Source organism: Procambarus clarkii, chromosome 40 (assembly GCF_040958095.1).
Source record: "Procambarus clarkii isolate CNS0578487 chromosome 40, FALCON_Pclarkii_2.0, whole genome shotgun sequence".
Lineage (NCBI taxonomy): Eukaryota > Metazoa > Arthropoda > Malacostraca > Decapoda > Cambaridae > Procambarus > Procambarus clarkii.
This window is the reverse complement of record NC_091189.1, coordinates 39,676,233-39,689,769: the sequence shown is the minus strand read 5'-3', so window position 1 is coordinate 39,689,769 and position 13,537 is coordinate 39,676,233. Positions and strand designations below refer to the sequence as shown.

The following is a 13,537-nucleotide window of genomic DNA, read 5'->3' as shown; positions in this document are numbered from 1 at the left end:
TTTCTCTACGGCCATTTTTTTTTATATAAAATCAGTCATTTTCGGAGTTAAAGACTGAAATTTTTCAAAGACAATTTATAGATAAAATCTTCTTAGAAGTTTGTTAAGAGTTCTTATGGGAGAAATTCCAATTTTTTCAGAGTTCTTTCAGAGAATAAACGTCATCAACAGATATTTTAGACTGTATTCGTTTAAGTAGAGTTCTTACTTAGAAACGAGTATGTTTATATAACTAAAACTGTAACATTACCCGGTCATCCCCCTCCCCCTCCCTCCCTCCCCACATCACCGGTTCCGACCACACACCCCAACTCACCACCGTAATCTTAACTTAGTGTCTCCATAATATCTGAACCATCCCTCCCCCTCTCTACCTGGTACCTTACACGCCTCTCCTTCATGCATAAATCCGTACAACAATTTATATTTCAGACATCGTATTGTTTTTTTCCTTTACATTAAACCAGTCAGTTTTACACAAATCAACCGAGGCGTCTCAAAGTATCCTTTAATACTTAAGTTGCCTCCGAGGCTACCTAAGCCGCCGCCGGCATCCTGCCCCGAGGCCTTCAACACCTGATTACCTGCCCACCATCCGTCAGTCATTGGCAGAGTTCACCACCGTAATAATTTATATATATATATATATATATATATATATATATATATATATATATATATATATATATATATATATATATATATATACATTAGGCATTAATAAAACGTATTTATTTATTTATATTTTTATTTATTCATTCATTTAATTTTAGTTTACACAAGTTATAATAAACGACTCATTTATCCTGAAGTTAACAGAAGCTCAGAAGAAATTACAGAAGAAGTTAACAGAAGATAATTTGGTATTATGGAAGCAGGAGCGACGTATGCTCCTGGGAGCAAGTGCAGTGTGCGACTAAGGGAAGGGAGCTCCCGGCAGCCAGAGATTTATTGGGTGGACTCGTCCATTGTGGGGAAGTACTCATCTCAGTACAGTTGGCGTGCAGGATAGGACATTGTGCAGTGGAATTTAATCTTATATAAATATTATCTGTATTTGATAGGATAATATGTTATTATAGTATGGTAATGAAATTACAGGTTCGTGTCTGGTGAGGTTTGTGTCTGGTGAAATTTTTGTATAGTCGATCTTCGATGGTATAGTCGTACTTCAAGTGTAATGGAACTAGACATGTATGATATAGCCTATGTAGAGGAACTTCATATATATGGCGGAGCTTCGAGTAATGGTGGTACTTAGAGGACGTGTTTCGTCGTTGTTTGAAGCAGCAGTAATATTGAAGAGGCTGCAGGAGTACGTTCCTAACTTGAGGACCCATTGATGAATGGTCATAGTACTGGGCCTCAGGACGTAATATGGAGAGTTATATGGACACCATTACTTCTTGAGGTTATCTTGAGATGATTTCGGGGCTTTTTTTTTTTAGTGTCCCCGCGGCCCGGTCCTCGACCAGGCCTCCACCCCCAGGAAGCAGCCCGTGACAGCTGACTAACACCCAGGTACCTATTTACTGCTAGGTAACAGGGGCATTCAGGGTGAAAGAAACTTTGCCCATTTGTTTCTGCCTCGTGCGGGAATCGAACCCGCGCCACAGAATTACGAGTCCTGCGCGCTATCCACCAGGCTACGAGGCCCCAGGCTACCGTTTGAGGGAGTATATGAACTCATATGTTACGAGTGATGCAGCGTAAGGTGAGGACGTTAATATTTTCTTGTTTGAGTTAGTATGGTAGTCGCCTGGCCCAGACGGCGAGGAGGCAGGAGGTTGCTGGCGAATATTAAGCGGCAGCCGCGCATAGTCTACGTGTTGGAGCACTGGTAGTATATAAGCGTGATGCTAGTTTGTTGCACCTGATGATACTCTCCTGCTATTTGTCATTCTTTGTAATTTTATAATTATGTTTGTCTATAGATAACTTGTTTTGTACTTCTCCTGGTAACAGTCTTTCTTGTAAACAGATGTTGTTAAATGTGACCGAAAAAGTAAGATTAATAATTCTAACACGAATTTTCTCAATATTCTTTTGTTTCTTTTGTTTCAATATTTCTTTTTACTGTCGATGGTAATTGAAAAATCAATTCTCCAAAATTCATTTTTATTTTTAGTCTGACGTGACACTTGAATGCGTTTCATAATAACTTATTACATTTTCAAAGACTTTAGTTTACACACACACAATTGAAACCTGAAAACACTAAACAGAGTTTTACTTAATGCTAACATTGAACAGCTTGTCTTATATACTCGCATTTGGGTGAGGTGATATGCTGCAACAGTTTTAGATGAGGTGAACAAACTTTTGACCAACTCTACACAGAACACGGTGCAATGGGTATAAACTGGATAAATGAGAGGGAAGAATGGAAGTAACTGCAAAGGGCCTATTGGCCCATACTTCCTCTTGATGCTTCTATATTGGTACAGAGTCTTGAAGTAGGTAGAATATAGTTGTGCATTAATTGGCTGCTGACGAGGTCGAAGGCCTTCGTCAGATCTATGAAGGCTACGAAGAGTGGCCACTTCTGTTCCCTGAATTTCTCCCGCAGTTGTCTGAGGGAAAAGACCATGTCGATGGTGGACCTGTCAGAGGAGAGTGATTTGTGGTGTCACACGAGGCTCCTGTCTAGGGCGTTCCCCTTTTATCGTTCGTGGAGTGGCCGTACCAGCCTTGTTGGCTCAGAACCTGCCAGCAGACCAGCTGGACGTGTGGTTGACGGCCTCCACGGCGGTGCCCCCAGTGGACATGTGTTTTGGCTGACCTGTGGCCAGGGTAGGCTCAGCTTCTTTGAAGAATTCGTTGTGTGGCCACGAAGAAAGCACCGAGGACTCAGCGCCTAGCTTCTGGATCCAGAGTCTTCAGCAGAAGACTACATTGTGAAGAATCCCCTTGTCGAGTGTTAATACCCCTCCCCCTTGTGCACTCATTTATTTTATATATTTAATCGGTGATGGTAATAATTATAATATTAAGTTCTTAGCTTTCTTTCCCTACTCCCTTTAAGTTACTTGCGTCACGGATCTCATCCCTTGATAGCCACTACTGGCTTGGGAACGGATATATATATCTTCCCCTAATATCAGAGTAAGGACCCCGTTGCGTCCCGAGAGGGCCGTAACAAGTGTTTATTCCCATATTTAGAAACATCAGTGAGACTTTTCCCATAAATAGAATTTGATACGAGTTTGAAAGTTTTTTTAATCGCACATTTGGTGTGGGACGTTCTCGAACATTGGTTTCAATGAAGTCTTTAAGATAACTCTTCTGCTGAAATTCGTAGATGTCGTGAACTTTAGTTACTTCTAACCCGATGCGCATGAGCAACTCTAACGAATCAAGGCTGACTAGGTAATCTTTCTGAGGGAGATGAGAAGCGATTAATTTAGTGTTGTTTTAGGCATCCCACGCCTTTCATCTCTAAGAATATTCTTACTGTAGGGTGAAATATGTTTCTCAGTAATATCAGCATGGGAAAGAACTAGGGGCAGCTCATCAGTGTATCTGTCCACCTCTGGACTAACCTGTAATGTATCACACAACACCCAGTAACCAGTGTCTCCATCGCAGGGGATATTCTCCAAGAACAGAACAAGAGCTCTAACAGAACCTTACACTCATTCTGAGTCAGCTTCCGGATTCCACCTCGAGGGAGCGGTTCAGTCATACACGCCCCATAAAGGCTGTTAAAGTCCAGGTAGATGATGTAGCTACTATCATCCCCCAGATCTAAACCTGTGTGATGGTTCTCTACACTCGTGTGCTGTTTAGTGACACTGGTGAACCCACCTCGGAGATTGCGTCGTAGTAAATCGTATAACAGCGGGTCGGACACTACATCGAGTTCAACTTTAGATTTAAACAAAAATGCATCCCAAGCGAACGATGGTAGAGAAATGTAGTGGGAAATGTCCAATTTGTAGAGAGGGAGCATGGCATCTCATCAGACAGTGAACACATCAGCCAACAACCCAGTATCTACTTTGAGGTAAAGAAGTAGGTAGTCTCCAATGTTGCGACATTGAGCTAGATCGAAAATTTCTATCGCCTGCTTGTAATCGTTTTCTGACAACTCTTCATCCTTCAATGTGTTGTAAAACTGATCACGCGAAGGAAGCTGTGGTTCATCCAACACACTCATAGAGGACAAGTAATCATAGCAGAACGACTGTTTCCCCTTTAACAGTTTAGGGATTGCATCTTTATTTACTCCCTGTAACATAGCCAATGTGAAGGGGTAGGTTTCCCACTATCGATGTGATTCTTGGCTATCCTTCCTAGTGATCCGTTGAGAAGGGCTAAACTATCCAAAAATAGCAACTTGTTCACATCCACTTTCATAAATTTAAATCCGTCCCTAGCTAATATATCTATTTCAATCCCCCGGTCTGTCTTTATCTCATTTAGGATAACCCCTAAATCATAGCTGGCGTTGTGTGAAAAAGTGTAAAGGAACTTATACGAATTTATACATTGTAAATTACATCTATCGCAGTAAGCCGTTTTACAATTGTGCTGTCTTATTGTATGATCGTGATGACGGACTTTGATCACATCTATACCGTTAAAAGGTTCATCGCAGAGCTCGCAGGAAGTTTTTGTCTCAAATAAAGCTTGTTGTTAAGGGGACATGTCAAGTTCATAGGTTACTATCCCTCTCTTAATCCTAGCCCAAGAGGATTTTAGTGAGTTTATAAAGTGATTGACTACTTCTTTACCTAAATAGATATCTGTCTCGACAATATTCATCTGTCTGTCAATGATGCTATAGGCATAAGCTACCGCATTATGGCGCGATTCTATCATCCCTTTAGGGTTAGAGCGATCCAGCAGACGCTCGAAATCATAAAAACAGAGGTGGCTAGGTCCTTACCCACGACTGTAGTCGCGGAAAGTAATCTTCCTCTCTGGAGGATAAAATTTAAGAGTTTGATGTACTTTACAGGAACCTTCGTGGGCTTGCATACGATGGGGTGAGAGTGAAATCAAACAAGAATGGCAAAAGGTGTGCTGCTTAGGGATGCGCGAGCCATTGTTGTGCATATTGCGCACATACTGGTTAAAGTCTTTAATTAATACCAGATGTTGGCCCTCCAGCATTAACAGAGAGGTGATGTCTTTATATTCCCCCCTTCCTTTCCTGGCAAGAGCAATGAAGTGACGCCTCGTATTTTCGTCCCTTTCAAGTGTATAAATGAAAATCTGGACCTTGTTGAGTTTTCCACTTTTGCAATATCCTCAAATGTTACTGGGGAACTAACATCACCTGGCAGTTATTCTGTCTTAGCTCGTTTCGCCGCAACGTTTACGAATATTATCTAGATGCTGACCCTTAGCCAAGCATTCGTAAGCTGCAAAACATTGCATAAAGCAGGTACCATCCTCCCCTGCTGGATTGAAAACAAGGCGTTCCCGCGTAATCCTTTGGGGAAGACTACATGAGAACCTATTAAGTGTATAGGGCGTTCAATTTGAGTGCAGTTGATGTAAAACCCTGTTAGGCATTCAACTACGACATTAGACCCCTCTCGCTCACCTAAATAACGTGCAATCTTCCCTTCTAATTCGTCAGCCCAAAAATCCACCAGGGTGTCCACTTCCTCTAACGTCACTGTTCGAGCCTCTCCACGTATCGGAAATCCGTCATTATTGATGGGATCCATTTTCCTCTTCTTTACGTACATTTAAATTGCATACAATCAATGTAATATCCGGGTATATTAACAGTAAAGGATGGCGGGGGGAGAACTGACTTCTAATCTGATCGATAAACATTTTTTTAAATGTTTTTAAATACATTCCCGGGGAAGAGCTTGCAGTCTCGGGGACCGAAATTGAAAGTGTAATATTTGCTTTATTATAATTTTCTATTCGGTCTATAACTTGAGGTTGTACCGCTTGTGGTTGTGGAGGAGGAGAAGGAGAGTGAGTGGAAGGGTACAGAGAAGTTATACCTCCTCCTCCCCGATCCTGTGAGGATGTAGAAGGAGAGTCTTGTGGTACTATACTTTCGTCTTCAGAGAGAAAGAGGGAGGATAATGATGATGCTGGTGATATAGGATTGGAACAATAACTACCTTCACTACTGGTGTTTCAGGGTCCAAGGCCCGGAAACGGTTGTGAGTCTGAGGAAGGTGGGAAGGACGAGGAGAGGAAGAGTGCAACACGCGAGCATAAGAGATATTAGCATAAGGCGGGAGCCGGCGAACCTGGCGCCTCACCTCAGGAAAAGATAAACGCTCCCGGTGCTTCAAGTTAAGGACGGCTGCCTCAAGCCCTCGTGGTCATAAGGAGTTTGAAGTCACTTGTTCCCCCAATCCGTTTTCTCCTCTCCTTCCATCTTCCCAATGACGAATTGGAAATAGTACCTCAGGGCCAATAAACTTGTGCTCTCAAATTACACGTGGGTGCCCAGCCAACGTTTCCCACAGGACATTCGTTGGTGCTGTCCCAGTTACTGGAGTTTTCTGTCAAGAGGAATTGACCCTTATGGTCAAGCCTGGTTCTGATTGGTTGAAACAAAGGAGGCCTGTGGAGGCGGGGTCCCCCAGGATAGTGCCTGGCCATGCCATTGGCCAAGCTTCAAGAACACCCAGGTGTGTTTAAATCCATTGGCCATAGGCTTGGAATAGGCAGAGTTAAATTGAGCCTAGGAACTAAGTGGAGGAAGCCTGTCCCGCTGGTAAGCGTTTTTAGAAAATATTAGTGTGTCTTAGGGCCTCAACTGGGGTACAGATCAGGTGACCTGTGGGCAGCCAATCAACATCCTTTGGCAAGCTGCAGTATTGAAGGTAATTGTGCACTTGAGATTTCATGTATTTCAGTATTTCATTCCATTGCCTCGTAGGGATTTAGAGTAGGCTATATTTTCAATTTTGACTTAAATATACGGGTTCCAATAATAAAGTAATTTAATGTATTTGTGTTTAGTTATTTGTTCCCTTTGATTAAGGCTGTATTGTTCATTCTTGTTTGTGGTTTTCATTTGCTGTGCTAGAAATTGCCCTGTGTTCTCCTCCATTTTATGGATATTAAAGTTGCCCTTGAACTGAAATAAGCAAAGTAAATTAAACAAACTAATTCCCAAGATTTATTACTGAAGGTCCTATTGCCCGGGAGTTCCATGATTGCTGATTCCTTGCCTTCCTGGGGGATCGGTGATAGACACATTCAGGTATGGTTGGTCGGGAAGGTGGTGGAAATGTCTAATGAGTTGTTAATTATTAGTTATAAATTAATAACCCCTATTCTTGTTGAACCCTCCTCATTTAATATTCAGCTTATATTCGTGGCAGTTGAGTGAGGGGTCATACTGGACTGTAACAGTGTTAAGCTGGGGTATTGAGTGAAGAGGGGTAGAAAGAGAGAAGTAAGGAAACAGTTATTATTACATTGGCAGTTTTCATTACTATTACACCTACACCCTGGGCCTTCATCCTGGACCTGCACCCTGACCTGTACCCTGGCCCTGCACCCTGACCTGTACCCTGGCCCTGCACCCTGACCTGTACCCTGGCCCTGCACCCTGACCTGTACCCTGGCCCTGCACCCTGACCTGTACCCTGGCCCTGCACCCTGACCTGTACCCTGGACCTGCACCCTGACCTGTACCCTGGCCCTGCACCCTGACCTGTACCCTGGCCCTGCACCCTGACCTGTACCCTGGCCCTGCACCCTGACCTGTACCCTGGCCCTGCACCCTGACCTGTACCCTGGCCCTGCACCCTGACCTGTACCCTGGCCCTGCACCCTGACCTGTACCCTGGCCCTGCACCCTGACCTGTACCCTGGCCCTGCACCCTGACCTGTACCCTGGCCCTGCACCCTGGGCCTTCATCCTGGACCTGCACCCTGACCTGTACCCTGGCCCTGCACCCTGACCTGTACCCTGGCCCTGCACCCTGACCTGTACCCTGGCCCTGCACCCTGACCTGTACCCTGGACCTGCACCCTGACCTGTACCCTGGACCTGCACCCTGGGCCTTCATCCTGGACCTGCACCCTGACCTGTACCCTGGCCCTGCACCCTGACCTGTACCCTGGCCCTGCACCCTGACCTGTACCCTGGCCCTGCACCCTGACCTGTACCCTGGCCCTGCACCCTGACCTGTACCCTGGCCCTGCACCCTGGGCCTGCACCCTGGATCTGCACCTTGGCCTGCCCTGGCCCTGCACCCTGGGCCTGCACCCTGGATCTGCACCTTGGCCTGCCCTGGGCCTGCACTCTGGACCTGCTCCCTGGATCTGCACCTTGGCCTGCCCTGGGTCTGCACCCTGGGCCTGCACCCTGGACGTGCACCCTGGTTCTGCACCTTGGCCTGCACCCTGGATCTGCACCTTGGCCTGCACCCTGGATCTGCACCTTGGCTTGCACCCTGGGCCTGCACCCTGGATCTGCACCTTGGCCTGCACCCTGGACCTGCACCCTGGATCTGCACCTTGGCCTGCACCCTGGATCTGCACCTTGGCTTGCACCCTGGACCTGCACCCTGGATCTGCACCTTGGCCTGCCCTGGGCCTGCACCCTGGACCTGAACCCTGGATCTGCACCTTGGCCTGCACCCTGGATCTGCACCTTGGCCTGCCCTGGGCCTGCACCCTGGATCTGCACCTTGGCCTGCCCTGGGCCTGCACCCTGGATCTGCACCTTGGCCTGCCCTGGGCCTGCACCCTGGCTTGCGGGGGTTGGCCAGGGTGCATGATAAGACAACTAACACTGTGGGGATGCATGGTAGGTGTGCAACATTACCCTTGTGGTCAGCATCATAATTGCTGTTTATTGTAGGAAAATGTGCTTGTACCTTGTTATATATATCAGTGATGATGTAATTAACTTACAAGTACGAGTAATTAAAGGTTTAATGTATTACACAACCAGGTTACAATGGCCGTCTATGAACGATGTAATTGTGCATTCCATTGATCATATTTGTGTAATAAATGAAAACTTATTTATATTAAAAGTCGTAGGATATAATGATCTTGTACTTTCTTAATAAGATGTAGTTATATAAGAGTTTTGAAGAGGGTTGAGGGCGGGGTGCGCACGGCGCTGCTCCTCTCCTGCGGGAAGGGGACGTTTGCCTCCAGTCTGTGTTGTACTCCCGCCGTCCTCCTTCACTCCCGAAATCGTGGTCTTCCCGTGGGACTTGTATAAGGTAGGTGAGGGTGTGAGGAGTGTGAGGGGTGAGGTGGGGCAGGCGGCAAGGGTGTGAGGGAGGGGTGAGGAGGGTGACATGACGCACCATAACACACACCAAAAGCCCCGGCCCCGATTGTTGTGGCATCGTCTGGGGTGGCTGGCGGCCACCTGGGGATGGGATTTTGATGCTAATGCAAAATCCCACACTGGTAAGGTGGCCCAGGTGTGTGGCCCTCCTGAGGCTTGCGTGGCCTCTAGTGAGGTGAGGGGTGGTGTGGGGGTCCATACCAGGGCATACACCAGTGTATACAGGTTGGTCCATACTGGGGTGGTCTCTCTACCAGGTTGGTCAATACCAGGTTGGTCTATACTGGGGTGGTCTCTCTACCAACTTGGTCTATACCAGGTTGGTCTATACTGGGGGTGGTCTCTATAGGGTCATTCCATGTGAATTCACCAAATAGCACTAGACCCCAAATGAATTTGCAAAATATTAGAGCTCAATCTGCTTTGGTGCTTAAATAACAGGTGCATGTTCAATGGGCTCTCGTGCCGTTAATGCGTAGAAAGGGCCAACTTTGACCCTGTATCAAATCACGTCTAGTGCCCAGAGAGGTGTGAAATTTGGCATACCTGGACAACTTTTGGTGCAGAATACAGCAGTGTAATAAAAAATAAAGTTTGGATAGCCATTCAGCTACCAATCCATGCTAAAATCACTGCCAAATTTTTTTGTGAGAAATTTGGACCCCAATTTGGAGACCACTTACTCATCACTAAAAGGTCTAAATGCCATGATCTTTTGCAACGATGTATAACACGCACAATATTATGCAGTGATGCAATAGCAACTCTGTTGTATCCTTATGTTCAGAGGTGCCCCACTTGAAAGTTGGCCCAAAAAATGTTTTTGCACAAAACTAGCCAACTTTCAAGGCAAAATATTTCAATGTGTGTCATTCCCAATTTGGTTTTGAATGACAATATTGGATAGAGCAGTTTTTTCTGTACAAAAGTAACTTTTATTTAGGTTGCGATCTGAATTCCTAGTTCAGCAAGAGGACTCTAAAAATGATGTACAGTGGGGCCTCGATTTACGATGGTAATCAGTTCCCAGAGACGTATTGTAAGTCGAAGCGATTTTTCCCATAAGAAATAAAGGTAATTAAATTAATCCGTTCCCCACCCTCCAAAATATTTACTTACAAATACAGCGACACTTTGACTTACGATTGCCCCGACTTACAATAATTTCGAGTTACGATGTAAATTTGATCGAAAAATGCGACTCGACTTACGATAGTGTTGTCGACTAAAGATATTTGTTGGTATATGTTTGGGTCGACCGAGTGTGTGGTTCCTGGTCACGCGGGCCGACCTGCCTCATTTTACTAGAGCTGCCTGCTTAGTGACGATCACGCCTATAAGAAATTCCGTTTTTGTGGCAATTTTTTGCTTTTTGAACATAAAACTGATTATTGTATATCATGCCATGGGTCCCAAGAAAGTCAGTGGTAAGGTTCAACCTAAGAAAATAGTTGTGAGTAAAGGCAGTAGAGGATGTCCCTTCCTCATTAAGAAAATGTGTGAAGTATGAATCCAGAAAGAATGGAAATTAATTCCATGTCAACAAAGTTTTCGATTGGGCAGCAGAAAATAACATGATGTTTAACAGTGATAAATTTCAGGTACGGCAAAAATGAGGATCTGAAACATAATACAGGGTACAAAACACAATTGAATCTTAAGCAGGCAGCTCTAGTAAACTGAATTAGGTTGGCCCGCGTGACCGGGAACCACACACTCGGTCGACCCAAATGTGTACCAACAAATATCGTTAGTCGATGACACTATCGTAAGTCGTCGCATTTTTCGATCAAATTTGCATCGTAACTCAAAATTATCGTAAGTCAGGGCAATCGTAAGTCGTGCCACTGTACCTTGGTGCGATACCGAAAAAATCAAATTATGATTCTCCATCTTCTTTGTGCACTGATCATGACTTTTTTTCTTTCCATTCTTTCTGGGACACATTCCATTAAATTCTTCACTCTCAAAAAACTGTACTACCATTTCCTTCCCTTCTTCAGGAACTGACTTGCCCTGCATTTTCAAATAAATAAAATAAATAAATAAATCTTATATCTTTGTAGTATCGTGTCAGCAGGTCAAACATTGCTGTTTACTTATTTGTGTATTTACTTGCAATAAATACACAAATAAATAAAAAGCAATATTAATGTATTACAGGTCTCACTTGAAATTACTGAATTCAGTTAAATAATTTTATTTGAATTCGATTGCAGATACGTCATGAATCGGGATTCCATTGGTTTATTGCCATGTACTATTGCTAGCCATGAGTGTGGCTCTTCTGAATGTCACTTGACAACCTACACTCCTAAAAGAGGCTTGAAGTTTCTAAAACAGTATAGTGCAGAAGATCAAAAACTGATAGCAAAGCGAAGTGGACTGAACTTGGATGGAGAATCTCAAGTATGCCTCCATGATGAAGCTTTGCTGTTGACAAAATTTGAATTTTTGCAAAAAACTTGCTGCAATCCCTTCAAGAAGAAATGCCATGTAAAGCGAAAAGATTTGCGACCAATCACAGTAGCTACTGCAGAGAAAATGTTAGATATGCTGAAAGTCAGTATTAAGCCTGGCCAAAAGTTGTGCACATCATGAAGAAAGAAATTCGACAGTAAGCAGGTAAGTGAGTGAACAAATCCACAAGGGCCGTGACGAGAGTTCGAACCTGCGTCCGAGAGCATCCCAGACGCTGCCTGAATTGACTGAGCTATGACATGGTCAAAAGGAGTTGAAACCAAAGTTCTACTGAACTTACTGGATCTTGCAGCCTCTCTGAGGCACAAACTAGGGTTTTACACAACTCCCCCCATGCATTCAAGCTATGTCAATAGGCCGTTCTCCCTCTTCGCCCTTACTTCATTACATACAGAAATTACAATTGCGTGATGCATCAAATGAACAAATCCACAAGGGCCGTGACGAGGATTCGAACCTGCGTCCGTGAACATCCCAGATGCTGCCTTAATGGACTGAGCTATGACATGGTCAAGCTGGATCCAAGCTACGACAGGCTGCAGGATCCAGTAAGTTCAATAGAACTTCGGTTTCAACTCCTTTTGACCATGTCGTAGCTCAGTCGATTAAGGCAGTGTCTGGGATGCTCTCGGATGCAGGTCTCCGATTGCTGCAATTGGAAATATTGATTGCCAAAACCTGTTGGTACCAAGCTCTAGCCAACAGTGCACAAATTGCCAAGACTTCAACAAACTCACTGAAGAAATAAAGCTAAAATTCCATGTAGCAAGAAAAAATACAAATCCTAACCCTCGTGCCACAAAGCTGGTCTATCAAAAAGACAATGGAGCAATTCAAAGTTTCAGAATACATGGTTCGTGAAGCTAGGAAGCTGAAAGAAGAACAGGGAATACTAGCAATTCCTAAGAAAATGCAGGGCAAGTCAGCACGCAGGGCTTGTGATCCTGTGGTCCAGGGTTCGATCCCAGGCGCCGGTGAGAAACAATAGGCAGAGTTTCTTTCACCCTATGCCCCTGTTACCTAGCAGTAAAATAGGTACCTGGGTGTTAGCTGTCACGGGCTGCTTCATGGGGGTGGAGGCCTGGTCGAGGACCGGGCCGCGGGGACACTAAAAAAAGCCCCGAAATCATCTCAAGATAACCTCAAGAAGGGTAGCACAGTTTTTTGAGGGTGAAGAATTTAGTGGAATGTGTCCTGGAAAGAATGGACAGAAAAAAGTCATGATCAGTGCACAAAGAAGATGGAGAATCATAATTTGATTTTTTCTATATAGCACCAAGGTATGTCATTTTCAGAGTTCTCTGGCGGAACTAGGCATTCAGATCCCAACCTAAATAAAAGTTATTCTTGTACAGAAAAATGTCTCTTATCCAATGGCGTCATTCAAAACCAAATTGGGAATGACGCATATTGAGATATTTTGATTTGAAAGTTGGCTAGTTTTGCACAATTTTTTTTTTTTTTTTTTTGGCAACTTTCAAGTGGGGCCACCTCTGGACATATGGATACAACAGAGTTGCTATTGCATCACTGCATAATATTGTGCTTGTTATACATTATTGCAAAACATCATGGCGTTTAGACCTTGTGTTGATAAGTAAGTGGTCTCCAAATTGGGGTCCAAATTTCTCGCGACAAAATTTGGCAGTGATTTTAGCATGGATGGATAGCTGAATGGCCACCCATACTGCCTTTTCGATTACACTACGTTATTCTACACCAAACATTGTCCTGGTATTTCAAATTTTACACTCCTACAGGCAATAGAAGTGATTTAACAAAGGGTCCAAGTTGGCAATTTTTGTGGTA

The 13,537-nt window shown here is 44.3% G+C and overlaps 1 protein-coding gene across 7 annotated transcripts in view; it reads left to right on the top strand.

Annotated features, from left to right (window-relative positions):
* Positions 1 to 9,029: 9,029 nt before the first annotated feature.
* The window catches only part of bur (GMP synthase burgundy), a 213,317-nt gene continuing 208,809 nt past the window's right edge, over positions 9,030 to 13,537 (top strand). Inside the window, exon 1 of one of the 7 annotated variants that reach the window (XM_045742218.2) lies at positions 9,030 to 9,176. Coding sequence is in view for 2 of the 7 variants with exons in the window: in XM_069339004.1 (XP_069195105.1) it covers positions 9,255 to 9,383 (129 nt within the window). In the remaining 5 variants the exon portion in view is untranslated. Of the gene's footprint in view, positions 9,177 to 9,229; positions 9,384 to 13,537 lie in introns of those variants that run through there. The other 6 variants (XM_045742216.2, XM_045742220.2, XM_069339005.1 and 3 more) reach the window with 6 other exon arrangements.